The 27272-nt window shown below is 40.1% G+C and overlaps 1 protein-coding gene across 1 annotated transcript in view; it reads left to right on the top strand.

Moving 5' to 3' along the window:
• Positions 1-27272, top strand: part of PHF21A (PHD finger protein 21A) — a 187981-nt gene that overhangs the window by 126437 nt on the left and 34272 nt on the right. Inside the window, exons 8-11 of the mRNA XM_034644695.1 lie at positions 10295-10498; positions 16768-17019; positions 18235-18324; positions 21849-22142. Coding sequence (XP_034500586.1) covers positions 10295-10498; positions 16768-17019; positions 18235-18324; positions 21849-22142 — 840 coding nt within the window. The remainder of the gene's footprint in view (positions 1-10294; positions 10499-16767; positions 17020-18234; positions 18325-21848; positions 22143-27272) is intronic.

Raw genomic sequence — 27272 nt, 5'->3', positions numbered from 1 at the left:
AACCAGAAGTCCATTTTAATTTTCTGGTTACCTGAAATCCTTTTTGACTTACCTCCTATTGTCGAAAATTTTTCTAAGTAATGGCTGATTCCTCTCCTAGTAACTACAGTTCACTGGATGTAATTATTGTCTAGGGATTGAAGACTGGTCGCTCCGGGGCTTAATCTAACTGGCAGAGATATTTTGTTTGCCTCGCAGTGTTAAAAGCAGTTCTCACATTAGTGCCTTCAGACAGGGCCCTCCCTCTCGAGTTGACCTTCGTCCCTATCACTCCTTATTATCTCGTAGCTGGCCTGCTTCATTCGTGTACATTACCTGCCTGTGAGTTTTCAATCCCAGAATGAAACATTTTTAATGATTTAGCTTCTTTGTAGTGTGTCAAGATCATCATTCTGAGCATTAGGTTACTGTGTTCAGCACTTATAAGAAGTATAGATCAAGAGATTTGTACTGTTGCCATTCAGAGATTCTTAGAATTTTAAGCAGAAGAGAATGTTGGAGACTGAGAGAAGCTGAGCCCAAAAATAGGTAAATCACTTACCCAAGGTCACAAATGTGACTTAGTGACAAATACGAGACCGGGACCCAGATGTTTTTTGACTCTTTGTATTATTTTTGCTGTATAATGTTGCCTCCCTACTTATTTTTCCTAAAAGTGGGGGATGTATATAAGATGTATATGTATATGATTTTTTATGAGGTGCTTTTGTGGCTTGTTATATTATGTGGTATATAGATGTGAGGGCTCTCAGTCCTCACCAGCAAGTAGAACAATTGGGGTGGGGGGTGGGGGTGGATATGGAAATAGATAGGAGGAACTAGAAGTGGAATTAGATAGGAGGAACTAGAAGTGTTAATTAAGCGTGACTCCACCCCTGGCTGGAGACTTGCCCTAGAGCCTCCATGTGTCCTGCCTGGCAGGTGAGAGCCGTCTGATGGGGTTGCTGTTTCTGTTGTGGCCATTGTAGAACTCACCAGTGCCACGTTAGACTGCATGTAAAAGTCAGGGAACTGCCGTGATCCATCCAGACAATGGAAAATCATTCAGTGCTTAAAAGAGTGAGCTATCAAGCCATGAAAAGACAAGGAGAAACTTTAGATGCATGTTACTAAGTGAAAGAAACCAATCTGAAAAGGCTCCCTGCTACATGATTTCAACTATATGGCATTCTGGAAAAGTCAAAATTATGGAGACAGTAAAATGGTCAGTAGTTGCGAGGAGTTGGTGGGAGGGAGGGTTGGATAGAGCACAGAGGGGTTTTAGGGCAATGAAAGTGTTCCATATACTATAATGGTGGACATATGTCATTATACATTGGTCAAAACTCATAGAATGTACAACATGGGGAGTGAATCTTAGGGTAGACTGTGGATTTTGGGTGATAATGAGGTGTCAGTATAGTTTATCAGTTTAACAAATGTACTCTTATGGGGATATTGATAGGGAGGGAGGGGGTGCAGAGGGCATATGGGGATTATCCGTACTCTCCACTCAACTTTACTATGAATTTAAAGCTGCTCTAAAAAAGTCTAACTTTAAAAATAAAGGGACTGATCTTATGTTCAGTACAGTGTCCTCTCTTCTGACCCAGCACCTCAGTAATTTTGTTGGATGTGGAAACTGGAGAACAGTAGAGGTAGAAAGCGTGAGCTCCACCTTTAGTACTAAGAAGTGTGCTGAAAGAAGATAAAAACAGCAAATCATTTTTACTGCAGCCATGCCATCTTTTCTAAACCTTGGAGAGTGTGGGTGTGTGTGTGTAAACTAAATATTCATAGAGATTTGTGGATTGGATTAATGGTTTTCATGGCCTGTGAAAAATGTTTCTCTTCACATTTAAGATTTAATAAAAAACTTAAATTTTTAACCAAATGCTTTTTATTCTTTAGGAGATTATTCATGTTTTTCTTCTATATTGCTGAATCTCCAGCTCTCTTTAATAAAATTTCTAGTACTGACGAGGTAAAACAGGAAAGCAAACCCTCTCTGAAATTCTGAAAGATGAGTTCAAGTTTCTTCTGTCTCTGATGCAGAAAACTCAGACCAAACACAGAGTAGTTCAAATCATCCTTTGTCACGTGTCTTGGAAGATCCAGTCCCTTGAAGTTAACCATCTCTCATCTTGGCAGCCTCCATAGGTGATGGAATTGCTTCCTCTGTGTTGTTTTATGTGGGGTCTTGTCAGAAAGCAAATTTGTAACACTGTTCATTTTTCTCTTTAAGTGATTGTAACAAATATTTGGTGATAAATTAAACTACTAAAATAGGGAATACTTTGTGAAATTAAGAGACACTCATTTGGTAGCTTTGGAATCTTTTTTAAATCTATGTGTCTATGCTATTAGGGCAGATGATAACAATTATGTTTTTAAACATCAAGAGTGTTGTTCAGGATGTACTTTCGTTAAGATACTTCCCAATTCAAAATGTCTGTAGTGATTTGTAAGACTTACTTTTTTTCATATCAAGGAAAATACTACATTTCATCATAGAATATTTTCTGCTTGATGTATCGTGCCTGACATAGTATATTGTTCTAATACTGTTGTCTGTCTTTTTCTCTCTTTTAAGATAAAACTGCAGAATTAAGGATTGTTAAAAGATGCTCGCCTTTAGACATGATTGATTCATGTCCTAGTACATGTATTCTGCATAGAATTTGGTTATCTATTTACCTCTTCCAGCATCATAGTCTGTCTTGTGTTTTTGTGAAAAGAGGGCTTCCTACATTCTCTCTCATTGTACCCAGGGCTTGGGAGTAGGCAAAACCATCTTTTATCTGAGCAGTATCCCACAAAATGATAGAGGTTTTTGGTTTTGTTCCCCCTTTCCCTCCTCCTGTTTTAGGATCATTACTGTGCTTAAACTGTATTTTCGTATCCAACTTGTCAGGGACAGCTACTGCACAGCAACCTCCAGTCATAGTTCTTTTGTGAGGAAAACCAATCACAGCAGCTTCAGGACAGAGCAGAGAGAGCATTTCTACAGCGTCCGGGACAACTCTGACATTAACAAGGCAATGCTGCCTTTTAAGTTGTGGAATAGAGCCATGGAATGAAGAATGACAGGCTCATGGTGTGTGCAGGTCTGTAACAGATAGTTACAGAGGGGCATGCATTTTGATGAACTGGAGCTTAATTTACAAACTAATAGCCTCCATGTCATATCTCATTGTGGTACAAACACAAAGATTCGAGGACTTTTTTATATTAGCAAGCGGCTAAATTGTGCAGATTATAAATGGTTCTTATGTTTTTTTCTGCGTTTCTCATTACTATATCTAGGGTGTTTGCTGGGTCAGGTTACATTTAAATTGGACATCTATTTTATGCATTCAGAATATGGCCCTGAATCAGTAGAGAGGTATAAGAAATCTGGGCCATACCTAGATTTCTGTACAGGGAAATATTCTCTAACATGTTTGATTTTTGAGATGAAAAGGCAACAGGTAGCATTTTCTTTCTTAATCCCGTACTTTTTTGGTGATTCCCATTAAAAAAACTAACACAAAAATATTTGACTAGATGTTAAAAATCAAGTGATTGAGGGGCGCCTGGGTGGCACAGCGGTTAAGCGTCTGCCTTCGGCTCAGGGCGTGATCCCGGCATTATGGGATCGAGCCCCACATCAGGCTACTCCGCTATGGGCCTGCTTCTTCCTCTCCCACTCCCCCCTGCTTGTGTTCCCTCTCTCGCTGGCTGTCTCTATCTCTGTCAAATAAATAAAATCTTTGAAAAAAAAAATCAAGTGATTGAAATATAATTGACATTGGAAGTAAAAGTCACATTTAAGTAGCTGTTGCTCTCAGTTAAAAATTCCTACTAGACAAATGTATTATTCATAGTTATCATCCCTGATTTTCACATTGCCCTCAACAGTTTTCTAAAGCACTCCCCACCGTTAATGCAGTTGATCCTCAATATTTTTCTGAAATAAGCGGGACAGTATAGCTTAGTGCTTCAAAGAAACATCGAGAACTTAGTTGTAAGCCAAATGGGTTCTGATTTTGCCTTCTTTTGTCTTTTATTGTCGAGAAACATCTTACAGCCACCACCCCAGCATGTGGTGCTCTTTTTTTAGTCTGTTTCTGTGTTTATACTATTTTCCCCTTATGTCCAGGTATGTTACATCATGGAGGACCGTAGTGCTCCAGGGGACACATGTCTCCCAAGTGCAACAGCTCTACTCTTCCTTGTTGGATGCAAATAAAGGCAGTTCCCACGTTCTTAAAAGGGTCCTAAGGTTTAGTTAGAGTCTGACTATGGCACTCTTAGCAGTCTTTCATAGTCATGCATAAGGAGGGGTGGAGTTTATCTGTTACAGCATGAATGAACTAAGTAAGAAAAATGTAAACTGCATTTCAATCGGGCTATCAAATAAAGGGTCTAAACCCCTATGGACATGGAATATAAATGCCCTTGATGTGAATAAAAGGCCTAATTTCCTGTGGAGATAGGATGTGAAACTTCTTGATTTAGCTATCATTGTATGTGTGTGTGCGTGTGTGTGTTTTGAAGGAAGAGTAAACCCCAACAAATATTTTTTTAATTAAAAAAGTAAGCCAAAGTCTAATCAGTACCATGACATGTGTATTTTCCACCATCTGTTAAGCATCCATGTGGAGAATTTTGAACTTTATTAAAAAAAAAAAACAACAACGCGCTGGTAATTCCAACTGCTGCTGTCCTTGATTCATTTATATTGTACTGTACAAATTCCATGACACTTTGCAGAGCTCTAAAATAAGCATCAGTGTTCCCACCTCTCCTAGACCAAGCAAATCCTCTTTAGTAGACAGCATCAGCAGTTCTGTGTCTAAGATGAGGTGGTTGTAGACACTGCTTCTGTCAAACCGGTGGTATGTTTAAAGGGTATATCCCTTTTTTCAAGGTTTTGTAGGTTAGAATCTATTTGTCTAATTTTAACCCTGAAACTGAGTATAGGAGAGTTTGGGGAGAACTTTCCTAGTGCCTTACAAAACAAATAAAATGCAGTTATTTTTAGCTAAGTATATTTTAATATCTGCTGCTGCCAGTATTCCTCCTCCCTTCTTCTTTGTCAAAATTCTGTCCTGTGTGTCTCCTCTAGAACATTCTCTCTAATAACTTCAGTGCACGTTCTTTCCTTGAATTTTACTTACTACATTAGAAAGGGGCTGATTGTGAATTTATTGCCTTTTCTTTGTGTTCTTGTTCATAAAATGGTAGCATTTTCACTCTATATTCTGTTTCCTTTTAATAACGCATACCTTTTACCCAGGATTTAATTTTGTCACTAATTTTATGTCAGTAACGCATACCCAGTTCTTTAGAGGATAACTGTGTAATAGCATCTTGAAGACTGTTATCATATCTCCTTCCTTTGTCTTCAGTGTTGATGAATATTGGTATTACTTACAAATGGAGTGGTTGAACTTCGGTCAGATAGTAGAAAGTTTTTTTTTCCATCTCTGAGTCAATTTTGTCTTCAGCAAATGTAGATTTCTCCGTGTTAGTTTTTCTGCACACCAAAATTTAGCATCGCTTGTTTCATTTGAGCAATTGGTGAGTCTGAAGACCTGGAAAATTTTTTCATTGCATTTTAGGTAGGAAGATAGGTAAGATTCGTTCTTGACTTTCTGGATTTGTGAAAAGTTACAACAAGTCTCTTTCTGTCTCTGGTATGAAGGGTGCAGGTTCTATTTTCAGATTGTATGATTGATTCATGGAGGGGACAAGGGATGAATTTTTAAGGCAGTACCTTGTAAGAAGATGTCTGAGCGGATGTTGCCCTATCATAATTGATATAAAACAGATAATGCAGAATGGAACACAAACACATTGAGTGACTGAGTGAATCACTGACATGCAATTGTGGAAGGCAGGCCCTGGTACCTGGAGCTCCTTTTGAGAGAAGCTTTTTGAAATCTGTGTGAGAAGGGGCTCCTGAGTGGCTCAGTTGGTTAAGCGACTGCCTTCGGTTCAGGTCATGATCCTGGAGTCACAAGATTGAGTCCAGCATCCGGCTCCCTGCTCAACAGGGAGTCTGCTTCTCCCTGTGGCCCTTCCTCCCTCATGCGCGCTCTCTCTCTCAAATAAACAAAGTCTTTAAAAAAAATTTAGAAATAAAATAAAGTCTGAGAATTTGATGGAAATAAAGTAGTGGGTTGATTGCGGGCAGGGGGTGGGGAGGTCCTGCCATGTCTCCGTCTCCCTTCTGCATTGACCAGAGCAGTGGAACTGGGAATGATCGACTTAACGTAGCTGAAAAACAAACCCGATTTTCGGTTGAGTCGTACCTATAAACTTCTGTCTTTTTCTTTGGGATCTGTCTTACTGTCGTGTGAACATGTTGATAGTATCGCTGAATGTCACAATATTGATCACCGTGACTACCTGTCTCAGAAACTGTGACTTGAAGTGTTATAGGCTCTGTGAACTCTTCTGCCTGAACAAGCCCTGATAAAACCTAGTGATGTGAATGTCAGGGGAATCCAAGGCTTGGAATTACATGCTGGGTTTATGGAGCAGTTCTTGACAGATGGATTGATTGGAGGGGGCGGTACTAGCCATTCCGGACACCAGGCCCGATGGCCTATTGTTACAGAAAATATATTAAGGAAAGAAGGTGAACGTTATGTTTTTTTCTCCCTCCCTTCTGACTTCATTCTCTACAGCTTTTCCTTTTTCATCTCCTTCTCTCCCTGCCCCTTTTTCTTTTTAACTTTCATTAACTTATTAGTCAGTGACAAATGGCCAGTTTGTGACACTTAGCCTTTTCTCAAAGCTTCAGGTTAATGTTCCAAGATAATTAGCTACATTTCAAGGTCTTCTTTATATGTGAATAACACTGAAAATACCAAATTGTTTACTCTGTATAACCTTTATTAATGATTAGCAGAATTCATGATTTCTTTATTTAAAACACATAATAGTAGGCTCACTTCCTGTGAAAGTGAGAGGATACTTAAGAACTTTGCTTGATACCACATAGCTAAAATTTATGAAATTCGATAGCTGTATTCTCTTCCTGCTGCCCATAACTGGTACTCTTCCAGATCAGGGTCCTGCTGGCATTAAAGTGACCGGTGTGTTTGCTGGAGATGCAGGACTAAGCTCTAGAACAAGACTGGGTGGTGGAACTTAAGCAAGCCAACTAAAGCGCACGGCAACTCCTTTATCAGCCTGCCCTTAAAAGAGTGTACAGGGCTTCTTTACGCCTATGGCGTGCCTCCACTGCAGAGCTCACCTAACTTCAGATTGTTGGTTTTCAAAACGCAGTGATAGATATTTAAGTGACCGAAGGCATCAGTGCTTCCCTCAGACCTTGATTTTTCATGCACAGCTACAAGCTTGGCATTCTTCTGTTGGGAACACAGCAAGGAGGGCAGGGGCAGTGCATTTCTTTTTTGTTTGTTTGTTTTAAAGATTTTATTTATTTACTCGACAGAGATAGAGACAGCCAGCAAGAGAGGGAACACAAGCAGGGGGAGTGGGAGAGGAAGAAGCAGGCTCATAGCAGAAGAGCCTGATGTGGGGCTTGATTCCACAACGCCCGGATCACGCCCTGAGCCGAAGGCAGACGCTTAACTGCTGTGCCACCCAGGCGCCCCAGGGGCAGTGCATTTCTGAGTGGCCCTGGGAACCATACCAGAGTCTTCTTTCAAAGAAAATTTTACCCAGCTTATATGATCTGACCCATGTTGCATCTGCACGGCTTTCTTCTCTTCCCCTTTTTTTCTTCCCCGAAGACTAATGTGAGTTTGCAAGTATTTTGATCCTCATGCCTCCCCACAGGTTCCACAGGCTTTGTTTCAGGCCCTGGGGGAGGAACAGTTGTGAATGCAGTGTGACTCACTGACTCCCACTTTGCTGATGCTGGTTCTGATTGGTCGTCACCTTGTTCTAGCCATATGGCTGCGGAGTACTCTAGCCGGCATCCCTTCCTCGTTCTTTCCCCTATGGTTCCCTTCTGTTATACACCATGCTGGGAGTGGGTTCCGGGCTTTGTCTCTTGCTTCTACTTTACCCTAGTTAGGCAGTAAGTAGGAGAGCATGGTGTATTTCCCAGGGATGGCTGTAGAGGAAAAATACCTTTTCCTTTTGTGCCTGGTAGAGTAATTATTTCGTTTCCTGTGCTGTTTTTGTTCAAAGTTTATTTTTTGGCAGGTGTCACATTTGTGTTCTATTATTTCCTCATGGTTTCTCTCCTCCCCCTGATTTGAGCTGGGTTTTTTGGTAGAGGTTCTTGGAGTCCCTTTCTTGGGCCACTGATGCTACACTTCAGCTAGTTTGTTACTATGTTTGTTTAGTGCTGGTTTTGTATTCGGGAGGGGGACTGAGAGCGACTCTAAATAATGATTTAATTGTTAAATGTCTAAATGTTCTGAAAGTCACTAAGCAATAAAATCTACCTGCATCAGCTCAATTACTCTATCCTTTTATACTTGAGAAATAGGATTTTGAAGACTTGAAAGTTAATTTTTTATAAGAATTTTATATTTCTAGGGGCGCCTGGGTGGCTCAGTTGTTGGGCGTCTGCCTTCGGCTCAGGGCGTGATCCCACCGTTCTGGGATCGAGCCCCACATCAGGCTCCTCTGCTGGGAGCCTGCTTCTCCCTCTCCCACTCCCCCTGCTTGTGTTCCGTCTTTCGCTGGCTCTCTCTCTCTCTGTCAAGTAAATAAATAAAATCTTAAAAAAAGAAAAAGAATTTGATATTTCTACTAATTTGCATTTTTATTATTCTACAGATGGTTTCTGCAAAGACTTTGGACTCTGCATCCTTTTTTCTTTTCTTTGTAAAATTTAACTGCTCAAAGAGGCAGCGCTAAGCAGAGTATAAAGTTTAGCAGACAACCCCCCCACCACCATGGCCTTTCTAGGATATTTTCATTGCCTAAAAAGAATCAGTAAAAAATATAAAAAATTCTCTCAACGATATATTTCATATTGACTTTTAAAGTTTTTAAAAATCCATTTTATAAATATTTCAGTGTTCAAATATGTTAAGCAACTAACCTTACAAATTTGGATTCTTTAGAGGATATGTGCGATGAAGTTGGTCAGAATCATAAGGGGGCATTTTGAAATCAGCCTGGCCGTATGGTTTCACTTAACCCTTTATTTAAAGATCTTAATTTACTTCCTTTTCTTCAGTCATGATCTCTATTAGAAAATGGCAGTCTACTTTTATCAGAAATAACGAACCTCAGCTCATGAACTCACTTGAAAATATATGAGTGCAGCTGCTTACACTTGCTTCCAGCCATTAGGTCAAGAGAGGCAACCCAAGTCTGGCCCCAAATTGTTTTATATGACATGTTCCCTGAGTCATTTGCTGGTCTCTGGTCCCCATCACTTTACACATCATGTGAAGAGACATTTACTTAGCTGCATAGTTCTAACCCTGAGTATAATTGTGGACAAAATAGGTCCTTGCCCTCGTGGAGCTTACGGTTCTGTTGAAATACATTATAGTAACGAAAGTATCCAAATACGCATTTTTTTTGGATTTGAATTAAGATCTAGAAAATTCAAGAAACTTTTGTTTTTAAATTTTTTATCTCGTGTAACTGAATCCCTCCTCTGCTTAAACAAATGTAACATTTCCACAGATCCTATCCCAGCAAAGAGGTCCTGCTCATGAGTTACACATTTGAGTAATTTAGAATGAGTATTGTTTGTATGGCATATTTCTGAGATCAAGGTTTCTCTGTTTAAAAGTCTGTTTAATGTTTGAAACTGTTACATGATGTTTGTGTGAATAACAAAAATTAGTATGGCTGGGGTCTGTTTTATCAGACACAAAAAATAAAACGACCAACAGTGTGCATAGTTGTGAGTACTTTACATCTAGCAGCTTGTTGGGTACTCATAAGAACTCTAAGGATATTGTTAATCAGCTCATTTTACAGAACAGGAAGTTGAGACACAGATAGGTTAAGTAACTTGATGAACATCAGAGAGCTGGTAAGTAGCAAATCTGGGTCTTCAGAGTCATGTCTTCATGGCTACGCTATGTTGCCCTCCCAGCCCAGCACGCCAAGCTAACAATAGTCAAGAAATCTGAGCTCTGCTGCGTGCTCTCCATTGTCTTTTCTTCGCCCTGTGTGGCTCAGTTTCCCTTGATGTATAAAATGTTTCTTACGCTGTTGGTTTCTCCTCATGTGTCACATCTGTAAATTTTAGACGTAACATGTTTTAGATGAAGCTGGTTACGGAAACATGTCAGAGGTGTATGGTTGCTGCACGTTTCACAGAGCTAGTAGAACAATATGCTGATAGCTGTACTTTCTTTTTGTCTTCATGGGGTAGAAAAGAGTAGTTGAACAGCTACGGAAGAACCTGATAGTAAAGCAAGAACAACCAGACAAGTTCCAAATACAGCCATTGCCACAATCTGAAAACAAACTACAAACAGCACAGCAGCAACCACTCCAGCAGCTACAACAGCAGCAGCAGTACCACCACCACCACGCCCAGTCGGCTGCACCCTCTCCCAACCTGACCGCTTCACAGGTAAAAGTGTGGAGGGAGCCCTGCAGCCCCCCTGCTGTAGGCTGATCTGTTATCCGTCGTGGAGGGGAGCTGGGGCCTGTTTCAAAGATTCAAAGACCATTCTAAGTTCAGCTAGCACTAGACAGAAGTTATTCCGGTTACTTTTTAATACTATGCAGTGGGGTAAAAATCCCTTGAAATTCATTGGCAGAAGGAAATGATATTACTAAGGAGCAAAAGTTAAATGATTTCCCCACCTGTCCAAAGAAGAGGGGAAAGGTCGTCAGTGACAAAGAAAAATCACTTCTCTGTGTCAGAACAGAACTAAGGTCTTATTTTGAATTTCTGGAAGTATTTCTTTGCACTTGTTCTAAAAGCCTGTGTGACTCTGCCTCCTCTGGAATTGTTTTGCTGGAACTCTTAGCGGTTAGGTGTGGAGATATTCCAGGAGCAGTACTCTTGGAACCAGGTAGAAAGGCATTCAGAAGAAGGTTGATATGTTTCCATTATTCAGAGAAACAAAATATTCGTTTCTAAGTCCATATTCATGAGCATATGAGTTTGTTCTAATATATTGAAGGAAATCTGAAATGGAAGCTACAAGTCCAAACTAGAACTAAGAACTGGTGGCTTAGTAACATTCTAACTTGGGATAGCTGTGCAGATGTTTTTGCTGAAAGGGGCATTTAAACTAGCATATAAGGACAGTAAGGCAGCATACACAAAAAGGACATATTTGGGTATAATGCTCAGTTAAGAAAACTATTCAATGCAAATGGTTTTGACATTTTTAATGGTTAAAAATATTTCCTATTTCAATAATATTTCATATTATTTTATATGAAAATTATATGAAAGTCCAATTTCAACATCCATAAATGAAGTGTTATTGGAACACACACACACACACACACACACACACACACACACACACACAAAAGAAAACTATTAAGACTTGATCTCCACACACCTACCTGTCATGTGGGCATACCTTTTAAAATGGGATGGTTGAGTAGTGGTTCCTGATTCTATGGGATCATGACCCCTGTGAGAATTTGGTGAAAGCTGTAGATCCTCTCCCCAGAATAATACACATTCACACCTAATAATACTCATTTTTGTACATGATTTCAAGGACGTTGGTTCCTTCTGAAACTTAAGCACGGGCATCCTTTACATGTCAATACCAGGTCTTCACTGTATACATAGAGAAAAAGATTATAGTTTACTTAGTTATTCACTGTTTATGGACATTGAGCTGGTTCATATATAACATTTTTCAAGTGAAGAATACATTACTTGTAAAAAATACTAAAGATTACTAAAGATAGTTGACATTTAGTCGAGGTTACTGTATACTGCTACTTTCTTGAGCGCTTTACATATGTAACATACACAGTCCTTACGCCAACCCTAATAAGGAAGGTATTATTATTATTATTATTATCATTGTTATTATTATGTTTTTTAGAAAAGAAAACTAAGGCACAGAGAGATTAAGTAATTATCTAAAGTCATATAGGTAGTATGTGTGGTAGAGCCGAGATTTGAATCCACGTGTTCTGGTGAAAAAGTCTCTCCATTCACTGCTCTTCTGTACCGCCGTACAATACCAAGAAAAGAAGTGCCAACATTATATAAAACGCCAAAGTAGGAAAAAGAGTAATTCCTGTTGTAAATCCGATAGCTAGAGCATAAATTTTACCATAATCTCCACTCCAAGGCTATTTGAAAATTAAGCATTCAAACTGACTTTTAAAACCCCCTGACCAGGACTCGTATTTCTTCGGGAGGATTGCCTATCAGATTACTTCTGTTGTAGTTGATTAGTTTATTCTCTTTGCAAAGTACAGTTTGATCAGAAAATGTTTATGGGGAAGGAGTGCGGTAGAATCCATTGTTCCCTGGTATGTAGGAGTTTTCTCTCTTAACCCATGGAAACTTTCTGTTCAAGTAACATTCTGTGTCCCACAAATCGGAGGAAATACTATATAATACTTATAACAGCTCTTCCCTTCCCTAGTAATCTGAGTTCTGTGCTGCTTTGGGATGGTGAACGACATTAAGGGGCGAAGGGCTATCCCCAAAACAGTCTTGTGTGGCATCTCTCCACGTGGGGCCCACCTGATTTATTTAATTGATTTAGCTAAGCTTGTTTTATACTATTTTGTTTTATTAAATGCAGATGTATAATTTTAAAAGCCAAAAGACCCTGTAAGTTTTTGGTTTCTGTCTTTACGATAAACTGTCAATCAGTATTTATTGGGTGTTCTTGGTGTGCTAGATTCTGATATTCAAAGAGGTAGTGATGGTCCCTGCCTAGAATCTGGTATATTATCACCATTTTCATTCATTCTGTAAATATTTATTGGGTCTTTATTATATGCAAACACTGAGCTAGGCAATGAAGATGGTAGATTCACAAATAAGACAGAATTTTAAAAATTTAGAGAAGAGAAAATATAAACTGTCAACAAAGAAGAACAAAATGAAAGGACCAGTGAAGAGCTGTAAAAAGACCAGAGGACAGAGTTATTTTAACTAGAGAGATCAGAGGTGCTTCATGAATGAGTTGACACTTGAGCAGGATGTGGACAGATCAGTGAGATTTTAGTGATAGAGCAGAGGGGAAGAGCATCACAGATGCAGAGAACTGTGTGAACAAAAGTATGGAGTCACAAAAGTAAATGCGCGCCTTCGGAACAGCAAAGAGGCTGATGTGGCTGTAATGTGGATTCTGGAAAATAACGGAGAGGGAGATGAAGCCAGAGAGGTAGAAAGAAGCTAGCTTCTAAAAGCCCTCCAATGCATGGCAGAACTGTTGGAGTTTTGAGCAGTCAGTGGGGGTCATTAAAGGTTCATGAGGTCAAGGACAAATGGGAAGTTGTATATGGCATATATTAAATATCTAAGTTCAGAAAGGAGTAACTATTAAGTAGCAATCAGCTTGGGCAAACAGGAGGTGCTTGGAAAAGAAGGTTTTTTATTCTAAGTCAGGTGGCTAGCAGGGACCAAGGAATGGGGAGTGGGGGGACCAGTTCCCTTAGTTAACTCAAAATCATCCTCATAGGTAGATTTTGAAATTTTTTCAATTTACGGAAAAAAAATGAAAGACTGGAAGAGTTGAATGCAGGTATACCCTTCAACTTACATCCACAATCCTGTCCTTTTTAATGATGTAATACAAATGTGAAAAATCATGCAGTTAATAAAACCAAATAGAAAATAAACCCTTATGGACAAAAAGAGGAGTGGGGTGGTTCTATTTGTAGTCATCTGAGTGCACAACAGTTACCTGCTGTTCAAAATTAAATGAAAATAGTCTAAAATAGATCTGGAAGCTTACTAGAGCCCACAGTAGTAATCCCTGTAAGTTCTGATTTGTTCATTGGAGTCTGTCTTAAATCAACACCTCATTCTCTGCAGGTAAACAATACAACTTGGGGGAAAAAAGGATTTTGTTTTAGTGCTTCTTGTCATGTATTTCTGCATTGACTTCTAGTTGGTGCAGTTTAGATTTTGTCAAAATTAAAGAACCTCTTCATAACACTGTGGGGAAACTGCTCTCTTATCCCAAAGCCAATCACAATTGGACAGCATCAACCAGCCAGGCACTCTAATCATAGCTTCCAGGAAAATAATTTTCTTTGTTGTTGGATACCTTTCCTCTCCTGTGTCTTCTCTTCTCCCTGCCAAACAGGTTAGAGGTTGTCATTAGGTTTGGATTTCAAAATTCTGGATTCTCTTTCTCATCTAAACTCTAACACTCCTAAGAGTTTAGTTTATATTCCCAAGCACTGAGAATAGAATAAGCGCCAGACCAGAGGTAAAGGTTTAAGCAATACCTGTGTCAGCACCTGGTGTAAATAGTACTAGGCCTTGTGCTTCAGTATACAGAGAATTATGCAGGTGCTAGAACACGTGTTGTGAAGTTAGGCACAACTAAATATTTATCAAGTAGAATAAAATGCTAACTTAAGATGTCAACAAACCCGTCAGGCTTCAGGGTTTTTTAAGTGTTGCGGTTAATGGTAAGTATATAATTCAGGTGAGTTTGATGTTTCACTGACTTTTTTTAAAAAGAGTAATCACTTTAGGGTGATTCAAAATATTGATAGTGATTTACCTGAACCAGGGATGTTTCAAACAAAAGTACATGACCTCTTTCAAAGCAGTAACAGCATGCACAATTGTTTTTAAAATCCATGTCAGTGAGTTCTGCTGATGAGAGCTTTTACTCCATAACCTGTGTTGGCACCAAGATTGAAGGCCGTCTGGTGTGACTTGCTCACCATTTGTAAAGGTCTTTGTATTTTAATGTCTTAAACTGAAAGATAGGGCTAATATCACACTGGGTTAAAAACACTTACTACACATAGCTGGCAATGTAAAGTCAGTCCTTTCTGCTACACTACTATAATATTTCTAATGATAAACAGGATTTAGCTTTTATTTGGTTTTCATCATGGATAGATAGTAGATGACCAGCCACCCCCTGCCCCCGAATAAATACCAGTGTCCCCCTTTTACTTCCATTTCACATTTGAGGAGGCACTGGCAAGGAGAATGAGACATGCCTGCGTTGTTGATCAGAGAAGAGGAAACAAAGATCTGGGTGACTTTAATTACAAGCGTTAATAAGGATTGCTCATAGGCTGCGATGGGGTAGATGAGGCCAGATCACTAATTGTTTTCATTGAAAGAAAATAAATATATTAAAAGATTAGGTGATGTATGTGTGTGTTTCAGGCAGAAGATGGAAATAAAGAATTACCTGGAAAAAAACCGACTTAGTACACAAGTACTGACACAGTCACTGAAATAGAAATGCACAAGGGGATTCGTTCAGATCTGGTTCAGGGAGAGCAGGGTCCTTTTCACTGGCCTAGAGCAATGCTGTCCAGTAGAACTTTCCGCAGTGTTGGAAATCTTCGCTGTCCAGTGTGGTAGCCACTAGCCACGGGTGGCTCTTGAAACGCTTGAAATGTGGACAGTGTGACTGAGGAACTGATGTTTTATTTTGTTTTAATTAACTTGAATTTAAATAGCCACGTGTGGCTAGGAGCTACCAAGTTGGTCAGTGCCAGTGTAGAGTAAGAAGAAAAAGGTGGAGTAGTACCGAAATCAGAACCAGCACGTTGGGCCAGATAAATTTTCATGTGCCTGGAACGTTTGGATCTTGAGGATCTTGAATGAGTAGTGGCCCTGGATGGGGGTGTGTGCCATGTAATAAGGTTGTTTGCATTTTCTTGTGTAACCGGCCCCTTCAACTGCTCCAGTAAGAAGTCTAGAAACTGCGGCTACAGAGCAGCAGTACTTGGGGAGGATCAGTCAAGTCCTGTCACCTCTGTTCGTCCTCTGAGCTGTGAGCTTATTTTGTTTAAGCAGTGGGGGAGGGGGAGAGGGAGAGAGAGAATCTCAAGCAGGCTCCACGTCCAGCACAGAACCAGACACGGGGCTCAGCATACGACCCCTAGATCATGACCCGAGCCGAAACCAAGAGTCGGAGGCTTAACCACCTGAGCCACCCAGGCGCCCCTGATCTATAAGGCTTTTTGAAGCGCAGGTGTTTGTTTCCACTTTGTCATGTTTCACTGGGTATTTGATTGCTTCTGCAGCAGTTCTCCAGAGAAAAGGTTGTAGTTAGTGACTCACAGCCCTTTGGTATCAAGAGCGGGCATTTACTATACTAGTTGGTTAATAGGTTTTATTATCTAGAGTTTGGGATTTAGTGCCACTGAGGCAGCAATTGTGCTAATCCTCATGTGAGTTTCCCTTCCTCCTCTCTAGGGTGACACTCAAAAGAATAAAAAGACACTGTCCTTTCATCCCAGCTTTTGTGTCACAGGAGGCAGATAACAGAATTATATGATGGCTTTCTTCATATTGATGAGGTTGTAGCAATTAAAGGTAGAGATGGTGTATACCTCATTGATTTGCAACTTCTGCAGAGTTTAAATTAATTGAGAGCAAGTCAAGAATAAAAAAACAGATAAATAGGCACACTCATATTCTATATTTGTAAACCTACCCCATTCATTGTTGAAAATCCTGTGCCCATATTTGTCTACAGTTATTACTATGAACTTGAAGCTAAATTTGAAAACTGGCACAAAGTAGAGATTATCTTTCCCTATAGTAAGAAGTGTGCTGTATGTACACAAAGGAAATGTTATATTGAGAAACTTGATGAGAAGAATCATTGCTTTGTTTTCTTCTGGGGTTTAGCAGCATATTGTTTATTGGGATCACACTTCAGTGTCCTAATATCTGTTCTCCATGTCTCCTAGAAGACTGTCACTACAGCTTCTATGATTACCACAAAGACACTACCTCTCGTCTTGAAAGCAGCAACTGCGACCATGCCTGCCTCTGTTGTGGGCCAGAGACCTACCATTGCTATGGTGACCGCCATCAACAGTCAGAAGGCTGTGCTCAGCACTGATGTGCAGAACACACCAGTCAACCTCCAGACGTCTAGTAAGGTCACTGGGCCTGGGGCAGAGGCTGTCCAAATTGTGGCAAAAAACACAGTCACTCTGGTAAGCCAGCAGCTGCTACTCATGTGTGCCCCACATGAGAGGGTTCAGGATATGCATTTGTAGAGTATATCCATTTTATGCTCCTGCTGGATTTTTTAGCCGCCGCCATTCAGCCATACCAAGTTTTCCTTTGGGGCTGACAAGAGAATATGGCATTCGTACTATCTGCTCAAATAACTGTAGAGGTGTCGCTTAACACCAAGGACCAAAATCCATTCAGTGCATTATCTGCAGTCAAAGTGTGACTTGGGGAGGAATGTCCTTTGCAGCGGCATGCGCACTGTTTCATGTAGCTCTCTCCATCCTATTCGCAGACCTGCCTGTGAAACTTGAGTGCTTACACTCTCTGGTTCTCTATTACCCATTTGGGGAAAACTTCCTGCTGAACTCCTTTGGTTCACTATCCCTTGAAATTGGCTGCACCCAGGAAGTATTAGAAAAGGCTGAGGCAGTTTAAAAATATTCAAGAAACTCACAAATTAACAGTGTCTATGTCCAGGGTCTATCAGAATAAAAGATCCCTTGAAGAATTACTTGAGCAAAAACTGTTCATGAGATTCTAGGGTAAAACCATTTAGAAATTGATGCTCTCTGAAGCTTGGGGGGAAATATAACCAAATTGTGGTTTTAAAGTCTGTTCTTAAAATTGCAGCTAAGAGTTCTTGGTGGCTTTTGAATGATGACCAGTGATGAGTAAAACTAGACAGCAGTAAAGTGAAGCTTCAGCACTTACCAGGGATCTTGAGAGAAGCGACCAGTTATCTCAGCCAAATGCTGAGAGTTAGGAAATTCTCTGTAGGAATAAAGCCATTCACTGCTAGATAAAGCTCTTATATTAAGAAAAAGCCCATTTGGCCAGGCAGAAAGTTTGATTTTACTTTGGATCCAGTCTTGACTTTTTAAACATGTACGTGCAAGAGTTCTTGAAAGTCAAAGGAAATTGTCTAAGATTGCTGAGCCTGCTGTGTTTTACATTAGGCTGTAAGGACACAGAAATGTGGTTGGTTCATTTTGTAGGGTAAAACATGCAGTTGGGAGAGTAAAAAAGTTTTCTTCAGGCAGCGTTAATTCAGGTGGTTAATTCTACAGTGAAAACTTTTAGAAAATATTGTCTGACCCAGAGAATAGTGATGCAGAAAATACTTTAAGAACGCCTAGCTTTGATATTGAACAATTATTGTCCTCTGTGGTTTATTTATTTTTCCCATTTTTTAGCAGGTTCAGGCAACACCTCCTCAGCCCATCAAAGTACCACAGTTTATCCCTCCTCCTCGACTCACTCCACGTCCAAACTTTCTTCCACAGGTGAGTAAACCAGTGACAAGCCCAGTGATGGGTTAGATAAGACAGAAGTCCCTGTGGGCCCTTTCTAAGCAGCCTGAAGTATGCTTATCCAGTCAGCTTTGTTCAGATCTTATGTAGTTAGCTAAAGGTTCTAGAATCTGATTTCTATACCATGAAGAAGTTTATTTGGTCACCAGGGTTTCTTAGCAAAGACCAAAGGCAGTAGCAGGGGGATGTGAGGAAAAGGAGGATTTAAGATAGCACCATTTTAAACCTTACAATGTTAACTTACTGGAAGTTTAGTCAAACTTGCCTGCCAGTGGGGAAGGAATGCAGTCACTACTTTTTTTTTCCCCTGTGTGCCAAAGAGAGTAGGGAAGGAAACAAAGCTAAACCAACCAGTAGAAACCAGAGAAATTTAGCTTTACTCTGTGAAGTAATGGCATTAAGCATCATTTTTAAACACGAAGTCTTGCCCATAAAAGTTTAGACTAGGGGTCTACACAGGGAACTTTCTACCTAGACCCAAGCAGCTCTGCTTGCCCATATTGCCCTGGGAGTATTCTTCTAGCAGTTGGACTGACCTCACTGTTCTCATTGCAGGATGTCAGGATTGCCCCAGTCTGGGTTTTGAAGGGACTTGACTTGCCTAGTAGAAAGGCTAGGAGTTCCCATCTGAGGCCCCACGTTGTAGGCAAAGAGAAGAGAAAGGAATTTTGTGGTCACTGGACATAGGTGATTTCCATATTGCCTGTGCAATAGGTTTGGGCATTGAGAACATGAGATAAGGTGATTTCAATCATTTTTCCAGTAGAGCCTTACTAAATACCTTGGGTATCCAAAAAGTCAGTTCTCAAGAGAGATAGTTCTCTGCTCTGAGAGAGCTTCAGATCTGTGTACAGGCAATCACAGTGTCCATTATGGGAAGTGTAGTCTGACCACACATGGGAGGGACACCCAACTCATTCTTAAGAGTATTCTAGAAAGTTCCTTAGAAGAGTCGACATTTTGAGACCTAAAATGCTAGTCAAGTTAGCCTGACAAAGTTTTGGGGGAAGAATAAAAATGTCCCAGGCAGAGGGTAGAACATATATGCAAATCCAGTATGGAGAGATGCATGTAAGCCTAAGGAACCAAGAAGCAGTTTGGTGTAGCTAACCATAGTGGGCCATGTAACTGAGGCTAGGGTAAAAGGTGAGGCTAGAGAAGCCCATTGTGCCAGAGCCTGTGGAGCCTTCTAGACTATGTAGGAATTCGGGCCTTATCCCAAAAACAATGAGGATCCATGAAAACCTTTCCAAACAAATACTTGAAATGATCAGATTTTGTTTTAGAAAATTCCGTCTTGTCATTGTGTGGAGAATAGATTGGAGATGATCAAGACTGTGGGCAAGAAGAATAGTTAGGACATCATCAACAATAATAGCTCATGTTTAAAGACTCCTGCTGTGTGCCGGTTACTGTGCTCGGCACTTTCTGTGGGTTATCTATTTTAATCCTCACAACAGCCCTGTGAAAGTAGATATTATTTTTTTTAGGTAGGGAACCTAGGGCTTAGTGCATGTTTTCCAAACAGTGGGCCATGACCCGTTAATAGGCTATGTGAAATCAATTTAACAGATTGTGATCCGAGTTTTTAAATGAAATGAACAAACAGAATATGAGATATTACAGCACATAGCACATATGCAATGTCCCATGAAGTTTTCGTTTTATAGAGATACAGATCTATGTCTATATGCGTGTATGGGTTACGGTAAGAAATGTATTCCCTACTGTGTGTCTGCAGCAGCCACCACACAGTCATCTTAAATTCAGCTGAGTGTTCAGATTCATGAGACTGTCAGGGCCCACGCTTGGTACCAGTCTACTTGGAGCAACACAAGACAGAAACCAGAGCTTACCAGCAGACAGCATCAGACATTTTTTGTCACCCCATATAGCAGTCTCTACAGCTGTCCAGTGATAGCTGAGGTGCAGGGAAATGAGATCTTGATCAGGACAGTGAGAGAGCCATCTTGGCACAGAAGTCTTTTGCCACACAGGAGCCAGTGTATCTTGTAACAATTCCATAGTCATGGCTTTCAAGCCCCCCGCCACTGGACATGCTCAGTTACAAAAGTCACCCCACTTCATGAACTCAAAACATGGTGTCCCATCGAGTATTTATAATTCTCCCCATTCAGATTCAATTTAGCAGTAAGCGATCATTTTTACCATAAGCAATGTTGCCTGGTAACATAGTTGACATTCTTACCCTTCATCAGGTTTCCAGGAGAACAGAGCTGGAGAGTTAACTGCAGGTCAATCTTTCATGCATAAGGGGAAAAGATTTTGCCCATAGGGTCACTGTACAGAAAGTTTGAAAAATGCTGGCTTAGATCAGGAATGTTACCTGAGTTATCCGGCTAGTAAGGAGTAGGAACCAGGATTTGAACCCAGGCAAGGCTGACCCCATGTTTTTAATCATAATTTTTTGTCACGGTTCCAGTAAGCCAAACGTAAGGTAGAGCAGTGGCAGGATGAGCACAGATAGTAGCCATATTTGAGAAGGTTTTCGCAAGTAGAGGTGGAGTAGGAAGCATCAAGAATGGTTCTGGAGTTTAAATAGCAAGAAAAGACCATTTACTGAAGGGCTGATAATAGGAGGAAGGAGAGCGTTGGAGGAAGAAATAGGTGAGTTTTAGACATTTTGATTTTTTTGTTGTTGTTTTTAAAGACTTTATTTTTAAGTAATCTCTACGCCCAACATGGGGCTCAAACTCACAACCCCAGTATTGAGTCACATGTTCCACTGACTGAGCCAGCCAGAAACTCCTAGACATTGTGATTTTTAATTTCTTGGGAGACTTCCAAGTAGAGATATATGACGTGCTATATATATATATATATATATATATGATTCTGAAGTTCAGGAAATGTCTGATCCTGAGATACTGAGTATGGACATCTTCAGTACACAGATGGTAATTGAATCCCTGGGATAGGTGAGAACTCCCAGGAAGAGCGAGGAGATTGGGAAGAAAAGAGGTTCCAGGACAAAACTCTGAAAAATACTTACGTTTAGAATTGGGCAGAGGAAGAGGAAGCCCACAAAGGTGACTTAGAGCAGCCAAGAACAGGGGGTTAGAGAGCAAGGAGCCACGCTGAATTGAAGCCACGGATATGAAGAAATTTAGAATGTGAATTAAGACCAGCGGCAGCATTATTACCATACTGGGCATAAATCCTGGAGGGGACCAGTCTCTGGATTAGGCATTTGACCTCAGCCTGAAGAGGCAGCATGTTATGGGAGAGGGAGCTAAGGTTTGGATTCAGAAGAACCACGTTGTAGGGTAACATTTGGACCCTCTTAAGAGCTGATGAGTCTTTTATAAGATTATATATCCTGATAGCTGTAGAATTAATAACACTAAAATGAATATTAATAAATATTGGTACTAAATACCATTTCACATATAAAGTGTGAAAGACTTTGTCTTAGACTTACAAGACTTGAGAAATTTCTTCAAGTAATATGATAATTATCCTCTCTTTCCCCGTAGGTTCGACCCAAGCCTGTGGCCCAGAATAACATTCCTATTGCCCCAGCACCTCCTCCCATGCTTGCAGCTCCTCAACTTATCCAGAGGCCCGTCATGCTGACCAAGTTCACCCCCACGACCCTCCCTACCTCCCAGAATTCCATCCACCCCGTCCGTGTCGTCAATGGGCAGACTGCAACCATAGCCAAAACGTTCCCCATGGCCCAGCTCACCAGCATTGTGATAGCTACTCCAGGGACCAGACTCGCTGGACCTCAGACTGTACAGCTTAGCAAGCCAAGCCTTGAAAAACAGGTACAGGCAGAGTATGCATCTGTTTCGGGCAGTAGTGGCCTTGCCATCGAGGCTCGGCTGTCTCTAAATACGTTCTCCCAAGAAGACTTTATCTCAGCACCATTGTCAGTAACCTGTTGTTTACCACGTGATCATTTATCCACAGTGCAAAAGGGCCAGTCTTACTGAAGAAAGTTGGGCTGCTTTCCCCACCATCCGCTTACAGATGGATTCAGGTTCCTGTGGGAGTGAGCTCCCCCTGCTGGTTCTGAGCAGAAATTCACAGAGGGGTTCTGCTTCTCTCAGGAAGCACAGAGATAAGACACGCAGAAAATGGCATATTCGTTTTGGCCCAGTAAGAATCCAGATGAGGATATGACTGTGAAAGTCAGGAAGAGTAAACAAAATAGGGAAAGGGATTTCATTTGACAGATTTCCGCTGGTTATTGCAGATAACAACCAAATGAAAAAATAAAAATTACTAAAAAGCCTTTAACTGTAGAGAATACAGCCGTTTTAGCTCAAATATTAAAGTCTCTCATGTATACTTCTAAAGTCAGATTTTCTGTTAAAAACACAAGGCTAGAGAAATACAGGTAATCTCCAAAAATACTTAAGGGTTCTGTGACAGAAGACTTCTAAAAACAAGAAAAAGGATTTATAGGCAGTCACCATGTTCCATTTAAAGAAGGACCAGTGATGAGAAAGAAGAATTTTTGCAAAGAAAAGCATCCTCTTTCAAGAAAGTTGCTTTAAAAAGTCATTGACCTATTTCTAACTTCTCAGGCTTGAGTTCTCATTCATCTGAAAATAGTCTCTGGTGATCCTGAGTCTTCTGCTTCTGGATGGCTGACCATGATTCAGAGAGGCTGGCCAGATGGTGGGAACGAGAGGCTTCCTGCTGCCTTGGCCTTCTTGAACAGAGGATCCTTATGCATAGAGCACCCGGCTTTCTATCCAGACAGCTCATAAATGCAGCAGACCTTGCACTAAAAACCTGGGTACTAAAACCTCGTGCTCAGAAAACACAAGGGAAAACAGATCTCTTTTCCTGGGGGAGCCTACTGAAACCCCAGAAAGTGCTTTGAGGAACATTCAGAAAAAATTAGTTACGTATGCTTTATGTCCTAAGTTTTCAAACTTAGTTTCAGCAGAACTTCATTATTAAAATATGAAAGTGAAATGCTCAAGCTGGGGAGTTTGGATAGGGGCATGTTTGGAGATCAGTGGCCGTCGTGTCCTGTGCTGGCTCTCAGAACCTAAAGAGCCTTAGAGTTCCAAAGATGTGGTTTCAAAACTCTCTTTTAGATTACCACATAGTATTTTTCTCTGACCTCTTTTTTAACAAAGATACTTTCAGGAGACATTTTTTCAGTTTCATCTTTTTACATTTCTTATTCTTCTGATTACATCTAAGATAGTACATATTCCTTATGAAAGAAAACTCAAACATTGCAGAAATATATAATGTACAAAATACATCCACCCCATAATCTCTGGGAAAAGTAAACTTCCCCCATAATTGCAACCCCTGACACTTAAACAGTATAAACAGTTCAGATTGTATTCCTTCACATATTTTCCTTGCACCTACTAACATTTTTAAAGCAAAAACCAGAATTAAACAATATGTATTTTGTAACTTGCTTTTTTTCATATTAGATCTTGAATATCTTTTCATGTTCTGGCCTTACCTGTTCATAGAGTTTTTAATTTTAATTACAATACCATAAAAATGTACCCAGGAATTCTTAAAAATTTTTTTAAAAATGTCTTTCCTAGCAGTAAATTCCACAGTCACTCTTCTTATTGATCTAATGGAGGAATCCAGTCATTGCTATTTTAGTTTAGCAGGCCACCTGGCCTAACAGGCTTGCAGGCTACTAAGCTCAGTCAGCAGGGTGCTCTTTAGACCAGACTCCATTCTCAGAATCCTCTGACTTCAGATCTTTCTACTAGCCTTCTTTTCTGTGTTTCATTTCCAATATCACATTTATAGTAATTAGGAGGTCTCATAGCTGGGCTAAGAGTGAAGCAATATAAATATTTTAGCCACAGAAGTACTACTTACAGTTTGCTCAGTTATCAAAACGTGTGTCCAACATTCTCTGTGTGACCAGGCTAGATGGGCCCCTTTCTGTTCTCTTCTGTTCCCTTTAGGGTGATAACATTCATTTAATAAAAATGTGTTGATTACATGCCAGCTGCTACGCTGAATGTGATGCCTGAATACAAGGGTGGATAAATCAAAGCCTAAACCCTCACAGACCTCAGTGTGTAGTGCATTTAGGACAGGTACGGACAGAGGCTGTGCCTCCAGGGGAGGAAGCGTGGCAAGTTGTGCGGTTTCAAAGGCCTCCCACCTTGGCCTAGAAAAGGAAGAAGTCAGTGTCAGTTATAACAACAGCGTCTCATGTCTCCTTCCCCTGTCAGGCATTACCAACTTCCTTATCCACCCCAGATAAGAGCTCCCCTGTCTTACCCTTATTAGAAGCCACATTACATTGTGGCTCTGAGAAAATGAGTACTAGAGTTTAAGAAGCTTTGAGGCTGGAAACATGTTTTGGCAGAAAAGTAGAGCGAGACAAACTTACATCCGCCATACCGCTGCCTTCTGTGTCCCTGTCTCTCCAGCCCTCTGTGAAATGGGCTGCGCACCTGCTAATGATGTACTGAGCTAAAGCATCTAAAGTGCATTAGACTGATGCAGTTCTCAGGAATTAGCTTTGTATTTTACCCACTCCACCCTCCCCCCGCCACAAAGACCTCTATGTATGTCCCCAAGGTAAGCTACTGAAAAAAAGTCCTGGGTTCTTTGGGAAAAACTGCCAGATTGCCACCCATTTCCCTACTTCTATATATATCTTGCATAAGAACTTACACTAGATCCTCTAAAAAAGTAGTGCTTCCAAATGAGAATATTATCCAATGTATTATCCTCAAATCCCAGTCTTCCCTCTTGGGAAACATGAGCTGGTGACTCTTCACCTTCCACTTTAATACTTATGCTGTAGCAGGGAGAATAGATCCAAGTGACCAGAGGTGGATTTTGCATTTCCTTCAATCCAAATTTATTTAACCTTGATTGATGAAATCATTTGGACTAATTTTGCAAGTGACTAATTTTGATTATTCATGCAGCCAATTTTCAGAAGATGAATTTGGAATTCAGGGTATAATGGTTCACTTAGTTTTTCTAATGTTGTTCAGAGTGTTTGATTTCTATCTTTATCATACCAAAAAGAACAGGATTTCTAAATTCAAATGGTCATGGGTACGAAGCAGTAAATGTAAATGAGTAAAGCAGGCTGGAAGTTAACACGTGAACTTTTTATTTTTCAGTTTTTAATGGGAGCATGAGTACAAGAGATATTCCAATTTTATCCTTAATTTCTCTTTGAGATAGTAAGACAAGCATGATAAAATTGACCATTTGGCCTTGGTGGCAGAAAACATAGAAGGTGGAAGGGACTGTGTAAGCCGGAAAGTAATATATGCCATCTCAAGGAAGCAACTGCTTCTTGACGATAGCCAATTTTTTTTTATCATATGGAAACTTTTCCTTTAAGAAAGACCAGAAATCCAGATATTTTGAGAAATCGCCTAGTTTTAAAAATACTGATAACTGTTTAAACACCGTGTAGGCAAAAAAATAACATCTGCAGGGCAGCTTCACCTCTGGATAAGTGGTTTATAATGTCTGACAAAGACCAAACTTTTAGCTTACTTGTTTTTTGTTTGTTTGTTTGTTTCCCTTTATTTTTCACTTGGGTGAAATTCATACCACATAAAATTAACCATGTTGAAATGAAGAATTCAGTGGCATTTAGTATATTTACAATGTTGTACAACCACCACCTCTATCTAGTTCCAAAACATTGTCTTTACTCCAAAATAAAACCCAGTATCTCTTAAGTAATTACTCCATTCGCTCCTCTTCCTGCCTCTGGCAGCCACCAGTCTGCTTTCTGTATCTATAGATTTACCCATTCTGGATATTTCATATAGGTGGAATCATATAATATGTTGCCTTTTGTGTCTGGCTTCTTTTACTTAGCATATTTTCCAGATTCATCCACATCATAGCATGTATCAGTACTTCATTTCTTTTTAGTCCACTGTATGTATATACCACAACCTGTTTATCCATTCATCCATTGATGGACATTTGGGTTATTTCTACCTTTTGGCTATTGGCAATAGAGCTGCTATGAATACTCATGGACAAATATTTGTTTGAATATCTGTTTTCCATTCTTTGGGGGTCTATACCTAAGTGGAATTGCTGGATCATGTAACAGTTCCATGTTTAACTTTTTGAGGGACTGCCAAACTGTTTCCGAAGCAGCTGAATCCTTTTCTATTCCCACCAGTAGTGTGTGAGCATGCCATTTTCTCTGCATCCTTGGTAATACTATTATTTTCTCTTTTTAAAAATTATAGCCATCCTAATGGGTATGAAGTGGTATTGCATTGTGATTTTAATTTGCATTTCATTAGTGATTAAAATTGTTGGACATCTTGTGCTTGTTGGCCATTTGTGTATTTTCTTTAAAGAAATATCCAAGTTCTTTGCCGATTTCTATATTGGGTTGTTTGTCTTTTTTGTTGTTGAATGGTAAGAGTTCCTTGTATAATCTGAATACTAGACTCTTATCAGATTTGCAGCTATTTTCTCCCATTGTATAGGCTGTCTTTTCACTTTTTTTTCCCCCTGGAAGCCTGTATTTTCCTCATTTTATGGGTGGTGTCCTTTGATACACAAAACTTTAATTTTGGGGGTGCCTGGGTGACTTAGTCGTTAAGCATCTGCCTTCAGCTCAGGGCGTGATCCCAGAGTCCTGGGATGGAGCCCCACATCAGGCTTCTCTACTGGGAGCCTGCTTCTTCCTCTCCCACTCCCCCTGCCTGTGTTCCTTCTCTCGCTGGCTGTCTCTCTCTGTCAAATAAAGAAATAAAATCTTGGGAAAAAAATGTAATTTTGATAAAGTCCAATTTATCTGTTTTTTTCTTTTGTTGCTTGTGTTTTTGTGTCACATCTAGGAATCCATGGTCACATCTAAGGAAATGAAGATTTACCCCTAATTTTTCTTCTAGGATGTTGTATGGTTTTAGCTCTTATATTTAGGTTAGTAGTTCATTTTGACTTAA

Source organism: Ailuropoda melanoleuca, chromosome 16 (genome assembly GCF_002007445.2).
Source record: "Ailuropoda melanoleuca isolate Jingjing chromosome 16, ASM200744v2, whole genome shotgun sequence".
In the NCBI taxonomy this organism is placed as follows: Eukaryota; Metazoa; Chordata; class Mammalia; order Carnivora; family Ursidae; genus Ailuropoda; species Ailuropoda melanoleuca.
Note: the sequence above shows the minus strand (reverse complement) of the source record. Positions and strands in the feature narration are given on the sequence as shown.